Genomic DNA, 19,962 nt, shown 5'->3' with positions numbered 1-19,962 from the left:
AGGCAAATATCGAAGCTTTTGATGCATTCTGACAGGGCCCATCTGATCCTCAAGAGAGCAGCTCTACTCCCTAGACTCTTAATGTCCTTAAACGTCTCTTGAGACAATTGTATAATGCCAACTAAGTTATTCATTTCTGACTGAGTTTTGCCAGTCCAATATTCTGGGTCAAAGAATATGCACATATCAGACAGATCATCTAAACACAAATAATTTAATTCAGTTTCATTACTTTACAACTTCCTACCTAGAGATTTCTGAAAACAAATATGAGAGGTGCTTGTCTGTGCAAAATTTGCCATCACAAGTAGTGGGATTAAATTCACTTTAAAAGTTCATTTATCAGTTTTCAATTTGTGATCCACTTTTCAAAAGACAGAGGTTGCACACAAAGTGTGTTTAACCCTTTGAATGATCGATTTGGCATTTTCACATGTATACTGGGAGAGACCGATGAAGACTGCTTAAATACAAAACTTGTAGTAGCTGGATTATAACTTTGCATGTAAACATACTAGATTACATTAGGAGTTGTGTCTAAAGAATAAAGGAATAAAATGTTTTTGAAAGTTTTTTGGGGGGATTTGGGCTCAAATGGTAGCCTTTATTCTTAAGCATGTAAAGTGTTTAAGCTTTTTTTTTTAGCTCTTTGCTGGGATGTTTGGGATGTTTGCTCAATGGCCAAAATCAATAGAGCATACTTGTTGTGTATAGGTCTCTTTGATATTCTCACCTCAAGATAAATCTATTTATTTTTTGCCTGCTTTATAATCCACCAGGCGTAAATTTTAAGCCTTATCATTAAAAATAGAAATCAGCACACCTCAAAACCCTGTACTATTTGAGTATCATTTATGTCTTCAGCACAAATAGTACAGGGTGAGTTTACACAAAACTTCAAAGGGATATTTCACCCTCTACCTACATTTGCAGAACTCCAAAAACATATGTATATGCATACATTTTACTACAGTTTCTATCTGAAATTAACACAAGTAACCAACAACTTTCATTAGTTTTCACACAAATATTGTGGCAGATTGATTAAATACTTTTGTGTGGATCCTTGCACAATATTATCACCTCAAAATACATTTTGACATTTACATTGCATAACCAGCTCCATATGTATGACTTTTCTGATGAAGTAAACTTGCTTGGTAACTCGCCTTCATTAACATAATAGTGCTTCTCGGCAGACATTTAATTTACAAACCTGGGTGATCTGTATACAACAATGATTGTTGTCAGATTCCCTTATCTCTCTCTTAGATGAAACTAAACGCACCTTTAGCCCCATTTACTGGGCATTTCACTTTGAAAGTGTGTTGAAAACAGCAATGTAATATAATTTTGCGCAAAGGTTGCCAAAGGCACATTTTCCCATTGAGACTTGGTTTCTATTTTTCTTATATAGAACACATTATTTTGAACACATTATTTGAAAAACCCAGTCAGAACCATTATTATTAGTGGTGTTTGCCTCAGCAAACACCACTAATAATAATGGTTCTGACTGGGTTTTTGTGGCCCAGCCCTGCAGTGCTGATATTGCCGTTATTCTTGTCAGCTCAGGTGAATGGAATTGGCTGCATTGTGTTATTCTAGCCCAGCAATATCTATAGGCTCTGAAAAATATTTATAAAAGGTTTTATTTTAAGATTCTAATTGTGGGCTGTCTGGCTAATTTAGCCATTTTTATTGTATGGTGTTTCCCTTTGTAATTGTAGGCTCCGTTTCAGGGTCGCTGGATTTAGTGTTGTTATGGGTGGTCATTTCAGATGGCCGTCTTGAGGCGACCAGTGCGGGCTGCTGATAGGAGACTTCCTCTTCCTCGCCTGTGCGCACCCCGACTTTTAATAACAGTCTGGTTGTACACTGCGCCTATTCAGGTCTGACTGGAGAAACGTCCAGATCTCTCTGTGTTTTTAGTGTGGTTGTGGGAGAAATCTGAGCGTCTTTGAAATGAAAGCCGTGTCTGGTGTTTTGGTAGGTTGGCTTTGAAATACTTCACTAAGGACATGAATTTATGTTCTTCGAAATGGTAGCAGATGCAGTCTCTGGTGGGATGGATTGTGCTGTGTGTGAAATTTTGGTTATAGCAGATTTCAAGACATCGTGTTTGGTTAGCTAAAGGAGGACTGTTTCACGCTCTGCTCTACTGCAACATCAACCAACATGTCTAACTTCTTTATTCCACGCTCCAGTAATACAAATAGACAATTGCAATTGGCCAAGAATCTGTTTTTGGACTGGAAGATTGTGTGTGTGTGTGTGTGTGTGTGTGTGTGTGTGTGGTCAGGTGTGTTCCAGTCAGGCTGGTGTAATGGGTTGTTCTTGGCACTGCGGTAGAGCAGTGGTGCTTTGATTTTGTGTGTGTGGGATACTTCAACTATGTCCTTGCTTATGTAAGAGTGTGACACACCCTCCATACTTCTACCCTGTTTTACTACCCTATACCCAACTGTGTGCCCTGTGTAAGTGGTAATGTGTGTATGCAGAGGGGAAAGAAATGGACCACACTGCACTGTGGGAAAACATCACTAGAGAGAAGACGCATATATCACACACTATTTTACTGGCAGCTGGAAAGGCTGATTTGTCATTTGTCACATTTGTCATGCTCAGCATTGAGTATTTGAGTCTTTGTTGACAGATCATATCGTTTCCGCTCTCTTTAGCCTCTGCTGTATCCTTCCCACTAGTTCCTGTCTCTGACTGACAGGTTGGATGTTAAATCAGAATATGGTGTCAGTCTCACTTTAGGCCCACACACGACTCTGACTTAGAGATTTCTGCATAGCTTTTGGGGCATATTTATAAAAGTAGAGCTTATCTAACCTGGTCTCCTCTCATTTCATTTTATCTCGTCTTTTTTCCTCTCTTGTCTCACATCATCTCCTTCTTGTCTTCTAATCTCATCTCCATCTTAACAACTTCATACTTTGTGCGCTCTCATCTTTTCTCTTATCTGTTCTCCTTGTCTCTTCTCCAATTCATCTCAGGTTGTTGTATAATCTTGTCCCTATTCTTGTCATCTCAGTTCTTCTCATGTCAGTTTGTCTCATCATCCTATCTCTTTTTTTTTATTTCATTTCTTCTCACCTCGGTTTGTGCCCACTCATCTTTTTCCCCCCTCTCATCTCCTTTTTATCTCTTCTCCGTTTTGTCTCAGTTTGTGTCTTCTTCTCTTGTGTCTCCTCTTCTCATCTCAGTTTGTGTCTTCTTCTCTTGTGTCTCCTCTTCTCATCTCAGTTTGTGTCTTCTTCTCTTGTGTCTCCTCTTCTCATCTCAGTTTGTGTCTTCTTCTCTTGTGTCTCCTCTTCTCATCTCAGTTTGTGTCTTCTTCTCTTGTGTCTCCTCTTCTCATCTCAGTTTGTGTCTTCTTCTCTTGTGTCTCCTCTTCTCATCTCGGTTTGTGCCCCCTCATCTTTTTCCCCCTCTCATCTCCTTCTTATCTCTTCTCTGTTTTGTCTCAGTTTGTGTCTTCTCTTCTCTTCTTCTCTTGTGTCTCCTTTTCTCATCTTGGTTTGTGTCTCCTCATGTTGTTTTTCATCTTTTTATTTCTTCTCATCTTAGTTTGTTTATCACCATCTTGTCTCTTCTCATTTGTTCTAATCTCAGTTTGTACCTCTGCATCTTTTTTCTCCTCTGATCTTCTTTTTGTCTCTTCTCCATCTCATCTCCGTTTGTGTCTCATCATCTTGTGTCTCCTCTTCTCATTTCTTCCCATCTCAGTTTGTGTCTTATCCTGTCTGTTCTTCTCATCTAGAAGTCGTGGCCTAGTGATTAGAGAGTTTGACTCCTAACCCTAAGGTTGTGGGTTCAATCTCGGGCCGGCAATACCACGACAGAACCCCCAACTGCTCCCCGGCCGCCGCAGCATACAGTAAATGGCTGCCCAATGCTCCGGGTGTGTGTTCACAGTGTGTGTGTGTGTGTTCACTGCTCTGTGTGTGCACTTTGGATGGGTTAAATGCAGAGCACGGATTCTGAGTATGGGTCAACATACTTGGCTGAATGTCACGTCACTTTTTTCATTTCTTCTCCTCTTGGTTTGTGTCTCAAAGTCTTGTGTCTCCTCTTCTCATTTCTTCTCATCTTGGTTTGTTTCTCATCATCTTGTTTCTTCTCATTTTTTCTCAACTAGTTTTTTCTCCTAATCTTTTCTATACTTGGCTCCAGGTGTAATTTTGCCTCTCCTCTCCTCTCCTCTCCTCTCCTCTGGCTGTACTGATCGCCAAGTCAATCTATTTGTAATGGAGCTGGAGGAATAAGTAGATTTAAATGAGATGAAGACATGCAGTATAGATACTCGCAGAAACCCTAAACCCCCAGCGGGCTGTGAGTGCGCCAGCAGCTGCTCCTGAACCTGTGACTGTGCTCCCATTCATTGTGTGTTAAAGGTTAGTGTCTGATCTCTGGGATTTATCTTCCGCTCAGGGAGTCTCACATGAAACAAAATGAGCCACACATGAGAGAGATTTGCAATGTGTATTTTTCTGAGTTTGTGCGTGCCAGTCTTTTTTATATTTATGTAACAGGATGTTGGTTTTATGTGTGTAGCATTTTTAGCTTGACAGATTTTAGCAGAATGATACTTTTTTATGGGGAGAGATGATAGCCAAAAAAATGCCTGTAAACTTATTTGAACCATTCAACACAAAAATCAAACAGTAAATATAGTTGTTACTTGAATTTATGTATATATGTTTATATTTTTACTACATTCAAATGTTTGTTTGAGGTCAGAAAGATTATTTATTTATTTACTTATTTATAATAAATTGATATTTTTCAAGCAAGGATGCATTCAATTGTTTGAAAGTTAAAAGTGACATTTATAGTGTAGCAAAAGTTTTCTATTTCCAATAAATGCTGTTCTTACACTATGAGCAGGGAATCTGACAACAGAGATGTTTTCAACATGGATGTAATTAGAAATGCTTCCTTAGCAGTAGATCAGCATATTAGAATGATTTCTGAAGGATCATGTGACACTGAAGACTGGAATAATGACTGCTTTGCCATCACAGAAAAAAAATATATGTAAAAAAAATTTAAAAGAGCAAAAAGGTTATTTTAAATTATAATGAAACTACTATTTTTTACTGTATTTTTGACTTATAAATGGTAATGTGTACAATATATAAAACTGCTTCTTTTATATTCTTATGTATGTGTATATATATGCCATTATAAAAAAAAAAAATATATATATATATATATATTTTGCAATATATATATATCTGTTGCAATTACCATTCAGGTCTCCACATCACCATTTACTGCACTGTGAGATATATATATATATATATATCTCACAGTGCAGTAAATGGTGATGTGGAGACCTGAATGGTAATTGCAACAGAGAGGCAGTTTTATGGCTAGATCTCACAGGGCTCACTAAAATACACGTTAAAACCACACATCAAACCGAGCCAAAAGATAAAATATTCAGCTATCAGTGAAAACCGCCAATTACACAATCTCATTCTCTCTGGATGTAAAGGCTAGAAACAACCCAATTTCTTAAAGTCTCTTTGTTTGCCATCACCGGTATACTTCTCCAAATGATGCTTGCATAACAGTCATTCTCCAATATCTTCAAGAGACGGATGACATTTGTCTTTGAAGTGAAAATGGCAGGCTCGCTTTGGAGATACTTTTCAGATTTAAGTAACTTTTTGCAGTCCTATTTCCTTTGCTCTTTCCTTTATCAAACTCTGACAGAAAAAAAAACCTGGCCTGTGTGTGTGTGCTCGTGTTGTTTCTCTGATGATGAATCCAGGTTTCTGCTTGCTTTTGTTTCTTATTTTTAGTTTTGTTTATTTCTCCTGTTACAGATTGTAATGAGCACGGAAAAACACACGCCTCACCCATGGAGCGTCTGCCAGGTCTCCCTGTGTGTGCAAGCATATGTGTGCATAGTATCATTAGTCCTGGAAGTGGGCGTAATTGAAGAATAACTGACCTGGATTGAATGCTGCTAACGAGGGGGGTTGTTCGTTTCCTGTTTTTGATAAACACAGACTTAATCACTATCTACTAAATCATTCAGCTCGTCACAACGATTATGGAATCATAACATCTCATCTGGATAAATTTGCGGGTGTAACGTTGGCTCCATATTGTTTGGGATTTTATTTAAAGTGCATGTTACATTACGACACACCCAAAACATTATTGAGAAACGGCATTTAAGTATTGTTAATCACATTTTGGAACAATTTTGGATGCAAGTTAGTGACTGTGTGTGTGTATAAAGTCAGATCTTAAGGCGTTCAGGCATACTTAGTCAGTTGAAGTCCATTCTTGAGTGCTCAGTCATGTGTTTCCAGGAACCCTGAACTTCCCCTACCTACCACACACACACACACACACACACACTGGACCTTACAAGGAGGTTGTGGCAGGAATGGGTAATAAATATTTTGGCTTTGCGGATCAACACTGCCCTCCATAGGTTAGAGTACTAATGCAGTAAAACATTCATATACAAACTCACTGAACCCCCTTTTCAGGATATCGAGCCTGGGGTACACTGCAGGAGAGGAGTGGAGTATAGAAGTGGGGGAGGTTTTTAGGTAAATTGGAACCATGTTGCCCCTCCGAAACATTCCAAACGGACCCCTCGTCTTCCTGGAATACACGCAGAGTCGACATACACATGCACACAGAGGGTCCAGTCTTAACTCTGGCATGTAAACTACGCTGACTATGTGTGCATCTGTTTACGACATGCAAAATCAGTTCAGCCTCATTGCAGCGGACACACTACCTACCCGCAAACATGTACTGTAACATACTTGACCGAGTTTCAAAGATTTGTGCTTGCTGAAGGTTGCAGAACATTCACTCGTCCATTAAAGATCTCTTTAAGATGCCTTGATGTAGTCTCTATTTACTACCACTCAAAACCTAGTCATTCTTAGGCTATTTTCTACATACAAACTATGAATTGACAAAAACTGAATATGGGAATTATGCATTGACCAGAAAATGTGAGAAGTATCTGACTGCGTATACACTTTGTATTAACATGCGATAACCGTGATCCGATCAAGCAGATTGAATCATCAGTCAATCGGAACACAGCGTGTTTACACTTGGCAACATCAACTGACTTCTTTATCTGGATAACCGATCAGATCTGTCTTTCCAGTGCAATATTTAAAGTTTGCAGAGAATGGCCCAGTGCAAAGTCAAACTGAAGTGTTGGGTTTTCTTCTGAAAAGCATTTTCAGTCGTGGGACATTTTACAAATCTCGTAAGTCTCATTAGCGCTCCACACGGGTGTTCTCTGTCTTTTTTTCTGGCAGTTCGCGAGAGAGGGGGTGGCGTTTTGCGTGATATCGACCTGTGTAGACAAAATAGCTGGTTTGCGTTTACATTACACTGAGATCCGATCACAATACGCATTCCTTGACTACCTCTGGACCAGGACACAATGATCGGATAACATTATGATCAGATGTGTGTTTACACTTGTCTTTCCAATGTGTATGTGGACAACATCCAGATACAGGTCACATTTGAAGTAGTTAACATGTTGTATATTTGTTGACTGCTTTTCCATCACTTCCCCCACCCCCCACACACTTCCTTATTTTCTTTCATTTTTTACTACTTTATTTTTTTTGTTTTGTTTTGTTTGCTTGTTTATTTATTTTTTTAGCTGGCTAAACTAATTTCATGCTTTTTGATGGTATTTTTTATTTTGTTTTGTTTTTGTTTTTCTTAGCTGGCCAAACACCTTTTTCGTTTCGTTTCTTTTCTTTTCTTTTCTTTTCTTTTCTTTTCTTTTCTTTTCTGTTTGCTGGTCAAACTCATCTAATGTATTTTAATTTATTTCTACATAAACTAAAGCTAAGCATTTAAGCGTAAGACTTCAGATGGAAAGGTTTTTGCCATCATGGGAAACAGAGGTTCACTCAAGTGTGTCCTGAATTTTGACTGGTAGTGTACACCATTATATTCTCTTCTGTTGTTTTAGGTTACTTTCATGGTGCTTAACCTAGTGTAATCTGAAAACACAATGGGCTCAGAATTCCTCACTTTTACAGTCTGTTAGAAAAACTGAATTCTTTTTTTTTTTCTGCTTTCACAAGAATCAGCAAGGAAGTGTGACCAGCCCATCATGTGATCTTATTTTTCTCCAATTTTCTAAATTTTTGGGTCAAATTTTGCATATCTTGTGTTCTGAGCCAGTTTGCATTGTTTCGTTATCTGCCATGTTTTTGTAATATCCCTCCACTCGTAATTCCCGACACAAGTCTGTGCTTTAGAACAACAAGCTCCATGTTTATTATGTAGGCTTTTGTCCTCCTCATTTTTGTTCCCCCACTTTTTGTCTCATTTTTGGAGTAATGGAGTCAGGCCTCTCTCTAGCACTGCCAAAACTCTGTCTGGAACACATTACAGCTGAGATCCAACACATGGCAACTGTTAGAAAGGGAGAGAGAGAAATAGACTGAGGGAGAGAGGAAAAGCAAAAAGAGGAAAAGAAAAACAAAGCAGGTTTAACATTTGGTTTCAGTGTCAGTAAAACACCCCCACCCTCCGTCGCTTGCCCTCATGTCTCTCCTCTGCCCCGTTCTCATTCCTTGTCCTTTGTTTCATGTCCTGCACCCTCACTTTCTTCTTTTATGCTTCTTCTATTCCTCTTGTCCTTTTCTCTAAATTCTGCTTATTTACATGTGTTTTCTCAGGCTGCATGCCCCCCCCCCCCCACAATTTCATTTTATTCAGTCAGTTCTCTCATCAAGAGTTTGTGTGAATTTTCCGATGACTGATTAATATGACAAGCAGCACATAAGCCGGAACTCACACGCACACCCAATCCAGCAGATGATTAAAGACAGGAAGAGGAAAAGCCAGTGATGAAGAACAGAATGATGATGCCTCATAATCACATGTCATAAGAGGAGATCATTTGAGAAACCCTTGCTGAATAATGATTATACAGTTACTTAAGATGGATCTGTTTACTCCTGATGGATGGGCAAAGGGTTTGAAAATGATGAATAGTCAATAGAGCGATACAGAAAGACTAGGGACGTGTTCTCGTGCCAGTCTATACTGTCTTTAATTGTTATTTTATGTAAACACTTACTTAATGGATTGTCTTTGGCTGTTGTGATGTGACTGCTTCTTGGATGCCACGTTTTTGAGATGCCATGTCAAGTTAAAAGAAGTTCAACTTTTAATGGGTCTCGAGATCCCATACATTCTGGTCCATTATGTTGTATAACTGTTTTCAAGTGTAATAATGTGTCCTGTCCTGTGTGAGTAGCTTTGAGCACATACAACCGAAATAGCTTGTACAGTGGTTTAAAGAATTAGTTCACTTCCAGAATAAAAATTCCCTAATAATTTACTCACTGTCTTTCTTTCTTAAGTTGAAAATAACTTGTTTTGAGGAAAACATTCCAGTTTTTTTTTTCTCCATTATAGTGGATTTCAATGGTGGCCAACGGGTTGAAGGACCATAGTGCAGTTTGAATGGGTGCTTCACAATCAAAGCCAAGAAATAAAGGTCTAGCAAAATTATCGGTCATTTTCTAAAAAGTGACCTTTCCAACATGATCATGTAATGCGTGAAGTCGCCTTTGCAGAGCTAATGCAAGATGAGCATTTGAGGTTAAAAAGTATATACATATTTAATTTTTTTTGAAGATGAGTGATTATTTCTCTAGACAAGACCCTTATTCCTCGGTTGAGATCATGTAGAGCCCTTTGTAGCTGCATTGGAATTGCTATGTGGAAATTCAACCCATTGGTCACCATTGAAGTCCAGTATATGGAGAAAAATCTTTTAAATGTTTTCCTCGAAAACCTTAATTTCTTTGCGACTGAGGCCAAACATGAACATCTTGGATGACAAGGGGGTGAGTAAATTATCAGGATTTTTTTTTTATTCTGGAAATGAACTACTCCTTTAAGATCTGAATGCTAACCAACATGTTACCAAAACCACACAAAAACCAACCCAAAACATCAAATACTGTTTTACATGATAATTTATTAGTTTTCCATTAACTAACAACCCCCCTGAAGTTCACTCAAGATCCCATAGAGGTTTGTGGACCTGCATTCATGGAAAAACTGCCCTAACTATATTTTTTGATAATAATTAGTATCAGTGTTATATATATTATTAAAGTCCTATTTAAATAAAAATTTTCTCTTCTAGCTCTTGCATTTATGGTTAATGTGAATCACGAATAAAAGAGGTTGAGTCCTTATTTCCTGGCCTGTTTTCCACAGATCTGCCACTGCACGGTTGCTGTGGGAGACAATGCTGGTTGCTAAGCAAAAGGAGGCGGTGATGGAAGTGAGGAGACAACTGGTCGAGGCAGCCAGCAAAGAGAACCTGCCAATCAAAATGAGTCTAGGTAAGGCCACATTTAAACTACTAAAGACATTGAGAATCTATTCCCTACCGACATTAAAGGGTTAGTTCACCCCAAAATTTAAATTCTGTCATTAATTACTCAACCTCCAGTCATTCCAAACCCGTAAGACCTTAGTTCATCTTCAGAAAACAAATGATTGTGAATCCAGAAATTCTAAGCTTATATTTAATTAGTAAATGTAAATTTACCTGCAAATGACATTGATGCTATGAACTTTTAATTGCTACCAGAATACAAATTAGGCATTGTGCCCAAACAAAGAGCATCCTGTGGCTTTACACAACTTTCTTGTACCATTTACTCAAGCTTTTGCAATTTGTGTGTGTTGCTGCAAGACAACAAGACAAAGGTGTATATCCAAAAACTTCTTTCTATAGATTTGACATCAATAGCCATGACAAACATAGTGAACAATAGAGAGACAGATTTGGTGTTGAAGACAGAAAGAGAAGAAAAGAGGAACAAGAAGGAGATGGGGGGCATTAAGATTCAGTGGCTTTTAGTCAAAGACCCACAGCACCTCCTTCAGACAGCAAGCAGTACTACAGATGGGCAGAACACCCATATGGCCACTAAGGAAATATGAACCTCATGTGGAATCGCATGTCCGCACACACATGTTCTAGAGCTGCTCTGCTGTTTATAAGTTAAGCAATACAGTCTGAAATGAGTGGTAAAAATACTCACAGGCATGTAAGACATGTACAGAGCTCTTAAATACACACAGACACAATAACTTTAATCAGTGGCAGTAGAGTGTTGAAGAGCAGAGTAAAAAACTAATGTGGAAAAACTAAAAAGTTTTAGTTAGCCTGTTCCTGCAGTGTTTGTTTTAGTTTAGCTGGACAGTTTTATCTTGACCATTTTTACTTTTAACATTTTTAGTATAAAAGTGATTCAGATTTTTTTTTTTTAGTTCTAGTTTGGTTCAACAATTTTAGTGTACATGTTTTTCAGCAGATTTGTTGTAACTGAGCAATTTTATAGCTGGTTTTACAGTTTTAAACTGTTTTACTTAGTTTAGTTTAACAATTTTGGTGTTACATTCATCAGTTAAAGTTAGTGTATTTCAACAGTTTTTTTTTTTAGTTAGTTTTAGTTTAGTTCGTTCAGTTAGTTAGTGCAACAACTTTCCAACAGTTTAAGTTCAACCATGTTAACGTAACAGTTTTAACCAGTTTAAATGTTGCAGGTTTTCCACCAAGCCTATTTAGTTCAGTTTGACAGCTTTCCACTAATTTTAGTTAGTTTAGTTCAGCAGTTAAGTGCAACAATTGTTTCCGCTACATTTGATTAGTTAGTCTTTCCTACCTATTTTGGTTAGTTTAGTTCAGCAGCAGTAGTGCACCAGCTTTCTACCAGTGTCGGTTTAGTTGAACAGTTTTAGTATAGTTTAGTGTAACATTTTAACAGTTCTCATCTGTCAACCAGCATGCAGTTTTTTTAAATCTGAATGTCTACTAAAAGCATACACCCTTAATGACAGGGCAACAGTTCATTGGACCAAAACCTCTAAACTGACTTTAAACTGACTGACACTTATTGTAGGTCATCTCATTTATGTTTTTAAATATGCAAACAAGACAACCCTTTTTGCTGTTTCTGCGTGTTTGTTTGCAAATTTAACTGTCAAATCCTATAAAGTGAGTGCTCTTCTGGTTAGTGTGACAACATGCACATCTGTCAATAAGAGAATATCATGCCAGTGTGGGTTTATATTGCTAAACGGTAAACACACAGGGCTGTTCTTCCAAAGCACTCAAACTTTTACAGTAAAGAAACTTCAGCCAATCTTTCTCACTTGATCACAGTTATTTCCTGATCTTCAAGCCAAAATAATTTTTACAGTGCCAGAACAATCATACTGCATATCAAACAGAACAAGAGTTACACACACACACACACACACACACACACACACAGTATTTTTCTTTGCAATGCAGTCACAGCTGTTATAGATTTTGTTTTTGTTCATCTTGTAGCATCAGATCATTATTCTGATGGGCTGTCGTAAAATATAAGTATGTGCTCTGGCGGTCGTTTTTCACTGTACGTGAGAGTGTTTGTCTGCGTGTACATACTGTGGGTCATTGCTTCGCTGTGTGTGTTTATGTACGTTCAGCCATTGTTTTATGGTCATGTGATGGTTAGTGTTCCATGTCTCTTCTATTCACGCTTTTGGTCTGCTTGGAACTTACTCTCTCCCCTTTCCTGATGAAGCTGTGCCCGACAAATTATGCAGAGTGATTCTTGGGTATTTTGCTAGAGCTTTCTAAAGCTGACTCAATCTATAATAGCCCTTTTCAGTCTTTGGATATTTATGGAACAAAATCCATTTTCTCAACATTATTTTATGAACTGGCAAAATTTGACATTTGACATTGTCTTTCTAGACGGTGCCGCCATTTTACCTAACCCAGCCACCCACAGAATGTGGCCATGGACATCAGAGGACTACATTTCCCCTGATTCATTACATACAAATTAGCTGGCAAAGTTTTCATTATTGAGAAAAAGGGTTTATGGGGTTAGCGGTTGTGCCTTTTTGAATTACCCCCAACTGTCTTTTCATTTTGCCAATTGTCAGTTTTCATATGCATCTGCTCTCTGCCCTACAGTGATTTTAAGCCAATTAGTTTGCAGTAGTTGGAAAAGGTTCTAGACCTATAAACCATCTCCAGACTTGCACATCCAGATTTTACTGCAGTTTTGGAGGTCTGTTGTCCCACTCACTTCCACCCAGAGTTTGACTTTTATCTGTAGGAGTGAAGTATGGTGTGTGTCCTAATTCTACTCCCTGATGTCTTACTAACATTTGTGATTTTCTCAATTTCAAATTTTAAATAAAATGCAGGGTTCCCATAGAAGTAATTGTTTTTAAAGAGGCATGATTACAAAACACCAGTGAATTGTATGTTTGTGAAATTTGGGCTGTAATGGGGTTGGAATCATCTTGTGAATCTGTCATCTTAAGAAAATGACCTTCAGGAGAACCACAGGACTCTGTGCTCAGCCCGAGATTGAATCAATCTCAATCTTCTATCACATAACCGCCCTCTGGATGTCTGCCTAATTTTTGCTGTTGGTGCGTGGCTTGTTCTAGTTATTTTCAAGCCAACTTTCATTCTGTTTGTGCTCTTTCTGTCTCTTTTGTGTGTGCATTTGGCTGGACTAAAGCAAACATTGGCTGCATTGGTGCACAGGATATACTCCCACATCTGGTGCTAGTTCATAGCAACAACATAGCTTTGTGGCTCTATGAGTTAATGTGAACCCCCCTCACCCTCAGACTTTCTGGGTCCCTCAGACCTCCTCACTGTCTTGTAATGCTCCCCGCCTCCACCCACCTCCTTAATTTTTGTGTATTTCATTCTTTTGTCTTTAGAAATCTGAGCATGAATTATATGATCTAATTATACAGAAATTGTACAGATGTTTATAAAAAAATCCTGTTGGATCTAACAAATAATATATGGAAAAATGTGTAATTTAAAAGATAAATTATATCTATCAGCTAAAAGGGTAAACAGTTAGGCCAAGATGGAGTAAAGTGCTTTGCTACATGAAATCCCTTTCTTTCCCTCTCACCATCTCTTCCTGTCTTTGCAAGCTCCCTTAAGGGAACACCAGGGTCAGTGAGGATGTGTTTCTGTTTTGGAGTGTTTTTGGCTGAAACATTCCAATGTAATAAATGAGCTTGGTATAGACTGACCACATACAAACACTTTGAGTGAGAGATACATCAGCCTAAAACAAGCATACTCCTATATTTTTGGCTTGTATCTCATACATGAGGTTTCCAAGCAGTGTGCCCTTTAGATACATCATTCTTCCAAACATTCATTCTCAACACACATGGAGGACCTGAAGCATGTGTGTTGTGGTTTGGTGGTGCGTTTGAACAGCAGTGTGTGCTAATGATAATTTTATATAGGTAGGAATGCTCTTCCCTACCTCCCATAGTGTGCCTGTTTAAAGGGATAGTTCACCCAAAAATGAAAATTTGATGTTTATCTGCTTACCCCCAGGGCAACCAAGATTTAAGTGTCTTTGTTTCTTCAGTAGAACGCAAACAGAGATTTTACAACACAAACGGTTGCAGTCTGTCAGTCTTATAATGGTTGTGAATGGGAATCACGGCTTAAACATAAAAAAAAAAACATACACAAAACCAAATTAAACCCTGCGGCTCGTGACAATACATTGATGCGTAAAGACACAAAACGATCGGTCTACGCAAGAAACTGAACAGTATTTATATAGTTTTTTACCTCTGATTCACGCTGTTCAAACTGTCCTAAGCGCGTCCTCCTGAGCACGTTTTCAAGCAGGCAAGTGAGGCATCATCGTCGTCTTTCATGCTTTAGGGCAGATTGCAGACTTATAAGTGCATTACCATCACCTATCTCTCAAGTGCACCATTGACACTCCTAATTGAGATTGTAGATAGAGTGTCAGTGGTCCATTAGAGAGATAGGTGGCTCAGGAGAGTTCTAACAGATCGGACGTTGCGTGAATCAGAGGTCAAAAAAAAAAAACTATTTTTTTTATTGTATGTTTTAGCCATGATTCCCAGTCACCTACATCTTGGATGCCCTGGGGGTAAGCAGATAAATATCAAATATTCATTTGTGGGTAGGGCTGTGACGGTGGCTGATTTTTACCACCGCGGTAGTCATGGACTAACAACAGCCGGTGGCGCGGTGTTGATAAAAATAAAATAAAATATTATATATATATATATATATATATATAAGTGTGAAAATTTGCTCGTTAACGAAGCCGATCATTTTTTTTTTCAGTTTAACGTATCAAAATATTTAACGTAGGGGCGGGGATGGCCACCCACTCACAGCTGCTGCTTCTGACACTTGACAAGAAGTGAATTTATTGAGTCCCAGAATGACTGAACAGGAGACGTTTCAGACATGCGCTGACTTCACTCTATTATCAGGTGCAAGTCGATCGAGCGTGGAAAAGGTCCTGTGCTCAAAGACGCCGGTGCGGGCTTTCTTTGTGCGTATATCAAACTGAGAAATAAACTGTGCAAGCAGTGTTGTGGTCAGTTAATTCAAGTAATTACCAAAAAAGGCGATTAAAGCGGACTTAAACTGTGCATGCATGTAATATATTATATACAGGATATATATATATATATGTATGTATGCATGTCTATGAAATCAGACCAGCACTGTCTCACTCATCTAACACATCCTATTTAACTCGTCAGTTCATGTTTATTTGAGCACTTCTGGCAGTGAACGCCGCCTGGAAAACACTAAAATAAGTATCAAAGAAATAATGCAGTTAAACAAGAAAGTAGCCTAAATAAGAAAGTTAAATACCCCCTGTCTAATGGACGCGAGCGACGCAGCGCGACAAAATACTCATTATAATCAGTGCGCTACACTGGATGTAGCACAACACGACATGATAAATCCCCGTCCGGTCTGTGAGGTACTGACACAGAGTTCAAATGTCATGTATAGACACTAGACAGACAGACTCAACCTGTCGCAATGCGGTTGTGTTGCGTCCGGTTTACTTTTCCGCCACCAAGCGAGCTCATTAACTCCTCATCTGCACGCGCTCTCTTTGAAATAGGAATCGTTGCCATATTTTTTGTTACCATCTTTTATTTATCGATGTCTCGTTTGTATTTGGCCAGTTTGGAGAGAAAGCCTCACCAAACCTGACCAGCCAGCGTTTGCGATCACGAGAACTTGTGCAAACGCCGATGGGTGACATGAATGCAGATGACTCCAGATCGGCGATGTGGTATTTGCTTTCCCAACAAGATCCATCGCCCAACACTAAACTAATTTGATGAATGCATGTGTTTTCCTGCACTCAAATCTGCCAATCTAAAGGAAACGCTGTGTTTGAGGTAATTTGTTAATTACCATAGACTTATAATTTGCAACTATTACAGTTATTACACGTATATACAAAATTTTGTATTATGCTTGCTATAGAGTTTGTGACGTCACGTGCACTACCGCCGGTGGCAGTAGACAACCGCGGTAGCAACCGACCACCGCGGTGAAGCGGTTGTCACGGCAACCGTCACAGCCCTATTTGTGGGTGAACTATCCCTTTAAGTATTATTCTGTTAAAGTAAAACTCACTAAACTATTGATTTGAATGGCATTAGAAAGTTCAAATAATTTTTGTGAATCAGTTCATTTGAACTGGTTCATAAGAACGATTTAATCATTTACTTTAGTCCAAAGTGTTCCCAGAGTTTCTCCTGAGGCATTTTGTGCTTTAGTTGTGAATTAGGAAAAAAAAAAAAAAATTTCAAAAGAATGATTCATTCACATTTTGAGCATCCTACTTACTTGCATAGTAAACATGGTTTTACTTAGTACTACATTATAGTTTTTATTTAAATTGGTACAGCTAAACATACAGGTCCTTCTAAAAAAATTAGCATATTGTTATAAAGTACATTATTTTCCATAATGTAATGATAAAAATGAAACTTTCATATATTTTAGATTCATTGCACACCAACTGAAATATTTCAGGTCTTTTATTGTTTTAATACTGATGATTTTGGCATACAGCTCATGAAAACCCAAAATTCCTATCTCAAAAAATTAGCATATCATGAAAAGGTTCTCTAAACAAGCTATTAACCTAATCATCTGAATCAACTAATTAACTCTAAACACCTGCAAAAGATTCCTGATGCTTTTAAAAACTCCCAGCCTGGTTCATTACTCAAAACCACAATCATGGGTAAGACTGCCGACCTGACTGCTGTCCAGAAGGCCATCATTGACACCCTCAAGCAAGAGGGTAAGACACAGAAAGAAATTTCTGAACGAACAGGCTGTTCCCAGAGTGCTGTATCAAGGCACCTCAGTGGGAAGTCTGTGGGAAGGAAAAAGTGTGGCAAAAAACGCTGCACAACGAGAAGAGGTGACCGGACCCTGAGGAAGATTGTGGAGAAGGACTGATTCCAGACCTTGGGGGACCTGCGGAAGCAGTGGACTGAGTCTGGAGTAGAAACATCCAGAGCCACCGTGCACAGGCGTGTGCAGGAAATGGGCTACAGGTGCCGCATTCCCCAGGTCAAGCCACTTTTGAACCAGAAACAGCGGCAGAAGCGCCTGACCTGGCTACAGAGAAGCAGCACTGGACTTTTGGACAAATTTTGCATGTCATTCGGAAATCAAGGGGCCAGAGTCTGGAGGAAGACTGGGGAGAAGAAAATGCCAAAATGCCTGAAGTCCAGTGTCAAGTACCCACAGTCAGTGATGGTCTGGGGTGCCATGTCAGCTGCTGGTGTTGGTCCACTGTGTTTTATCAAGGGCAGGGTCAATGCAGCTAGCTATCAGGAGATTTTGGGGCACTTCATGCTTCCATCTGCTGAAAAGCTTTATGGAGATGAAGATTTCGTTTTTCAGCACGACCTGGCACCTGCTCACAGTGCCAAAACCACTGGTAAATGGTTTACTGACCATGGTATTACTGTGCTCAATTGGCCTGCCAACTCTCCTGACCTGAACCCCATAGAGAATCTGTGGGATATTGTGAAGAGAAAGTTGAGGGACGCAAGACCCAACACTCTGGATGAGCTTAAGGCCGCTATCGAAGCATCCTGGGCCTCCATGACACCTCAGCAGTGCCACAGGCTGATTGCCTCCATGCCACGCCGCATTGAAGCAGTCATTTCTGCAAAAGGATTCCCGACCAAGTATTGAGTGCATAACTGAACATAATTATTTGAAGGTTGACTTTTTTTGTATTAAAAACACTTTTCTTTTATTGGTCGGATGAAATATGCTAATTTTTTGAGACAGGCATTTTGGGTTTTCATGAGCTGTATGCCAAAATCATCAGTATTAAAACAATAAAAGACCTGAAATATTTCAGTTGGTGTGCAATGAATCTAAAATATATGAAAGTTTCATTTTTATCATTACATTATGGAAAATAATTAACTTTATCACAATATGCATTTTTTGAGAAGGACCTGTACATAAAAATTCGCAAATAAACTTGAACACGAACAATGAGTAATGTTGAGTTATTCCCTAGTAATAATATTATGGTTTACTGTAGTATCATAAGTATTTGTGAGTTCATAAAATTGAAGAGACTGTCCTACTGGATGACTTGTGTGTTTACACTAGTTTACCACTGTGTGTGTATGCCCACTAAGTTTGTGTGTTGCCAATGGATTTGCATTGATGGAGAATAAAGTAAAAAAAAAATCTGGAGTTCAAACAGTGTTTGAAGTTTTGTTTGGCACCAAAGATACAACTGAAGGTAAACACTGAATTCAGAATGACTGAATGTTGTTTTATGTAACTGTTGAATCAAGACAGCTTAAATAGGATGCTTGTGTGTTTTTTCTCTGTTTCTCAGGGCGGGTTACAGCCGAACAGCTTTGTTCATATGTGCAGTTGTTTCGGGACAGTTGGGGGGCTCTGGAAAGTCACAGTGGGGTCCTACAGCTGGGACTGGCTGCTGCTCAAGCTCTCCGTCATCCTGCCCTCCCACGCTGGGATGCCTGTCTTGCTTTTGAGAGACTCCTCCTGCAGGTTAGCCAATCACACAGCTCACTGATCTGTCAATAACAGGCTATATTTTTCTGATTTATGAGATCCCGAATGTAGTTTGTTACATAACTCTATTGTGAGAGTCAAAGAGTAAGGGATTTCTGTAGTTCTCTCTTTCACTGTCTTTCTCTGTCTCGTACATACTCTTTGAATTTCCATGGCTTTAAAGGACAATCAATATTAGCTGAAACACCACCTTGAATCTTAGAAGATCAATGTAAATCATTTTCCATTAATATTTGTGGTGGATAATCCATGAATACAATTTTATTTATTTATTTATTTATTGTTGGCTCTGTTCTGTGGCAGCAATTTTGTAGAGCTCCTGTAAATTTAATAGATTTCCCAGGAACATATTCTAGCACTCCTTCACCAGTTTTATCACTCTTTAATTTAGAATATATATTATCTTGTTAGTCATGACAATGGCATCCCTCCATCAATTGAACCATCTATTATTTTATACGAATTCTATACATCTAACATTCTATTTCATTCATCGTCCATCTATCTATCTACCATACATCTAATTGCATCTCATCTAGCTACACCTATACGTTGATCAGTCCTCATCCATCTGTCCATCCATCCATCCATATCTATGTTCTCTAAACCTCTCTCTCTCTCTCTCTCTCTCTCTCTCTCTCTCTCTCTCTATATATATATATATATATATATATATATATATATATATATATATATATATATATATATATATATATATATATATATATATATATATATATATATATATATATCCACCCATCCTTCCAGCTGAACATTTCCGTCAATCCATACCCATCCATTTATCTAACTACACCTATCCATTGATCTATCTGCCCTCATTCCAACCCTCCTGCTAAATCAACTAAAATACCCTTAAATCTACACCAACTAAAGTCCATCTACCATTCCTTCCATCCCTCCAACTAAACCAAACTAAAATCCACCCCTCCATCCATCAAAACCAA

General features: G+C 38.6%; 1 protein-coding gene across 1 annotated transcript in view; it reads left to right on the top strand.

Annotated features, from left to right (window-relative positions):
• scfd2 (sec1 family domain containing 2) overlaps positions 1-19,962 on the top strand; it is a 117,333-nt gene that overhangs the window by 6,331 nt on the left and 91,040 nt on the right. Inside the window, exons 3-4 of the mRNA XM_059512950.1 lie at positions 10,270-10,397; positions 18,798-18,973. Of these exons, the coding sequence (XP_059368933.1) occupies positions 10,270-10,397; positions 18,798-18,973 (304 nt within the window). The remainder of the gene's footprint in view (positions 1-10,269; positions 10,398-18,797; positions 18,974-19,962) is intronic.

Source organism: Carassius carassius, chromosome 27 (assembly GCF_963082965.1).
Source record: "Carassius carassius chromosome 27, fCarCar2.1, whole genome shotgun sequence".
NCBI lineage: Eukaryota > Metazoa > Chordata > Actinopteri > Cypriniformes > Cyprinidae > Carassius > Carassius carassius.
The sequence above is the reverse complement of the archived record's forward strand: the minus strand, read 5'-3'. Positions and strand labels throughout refer to the sequence as shown.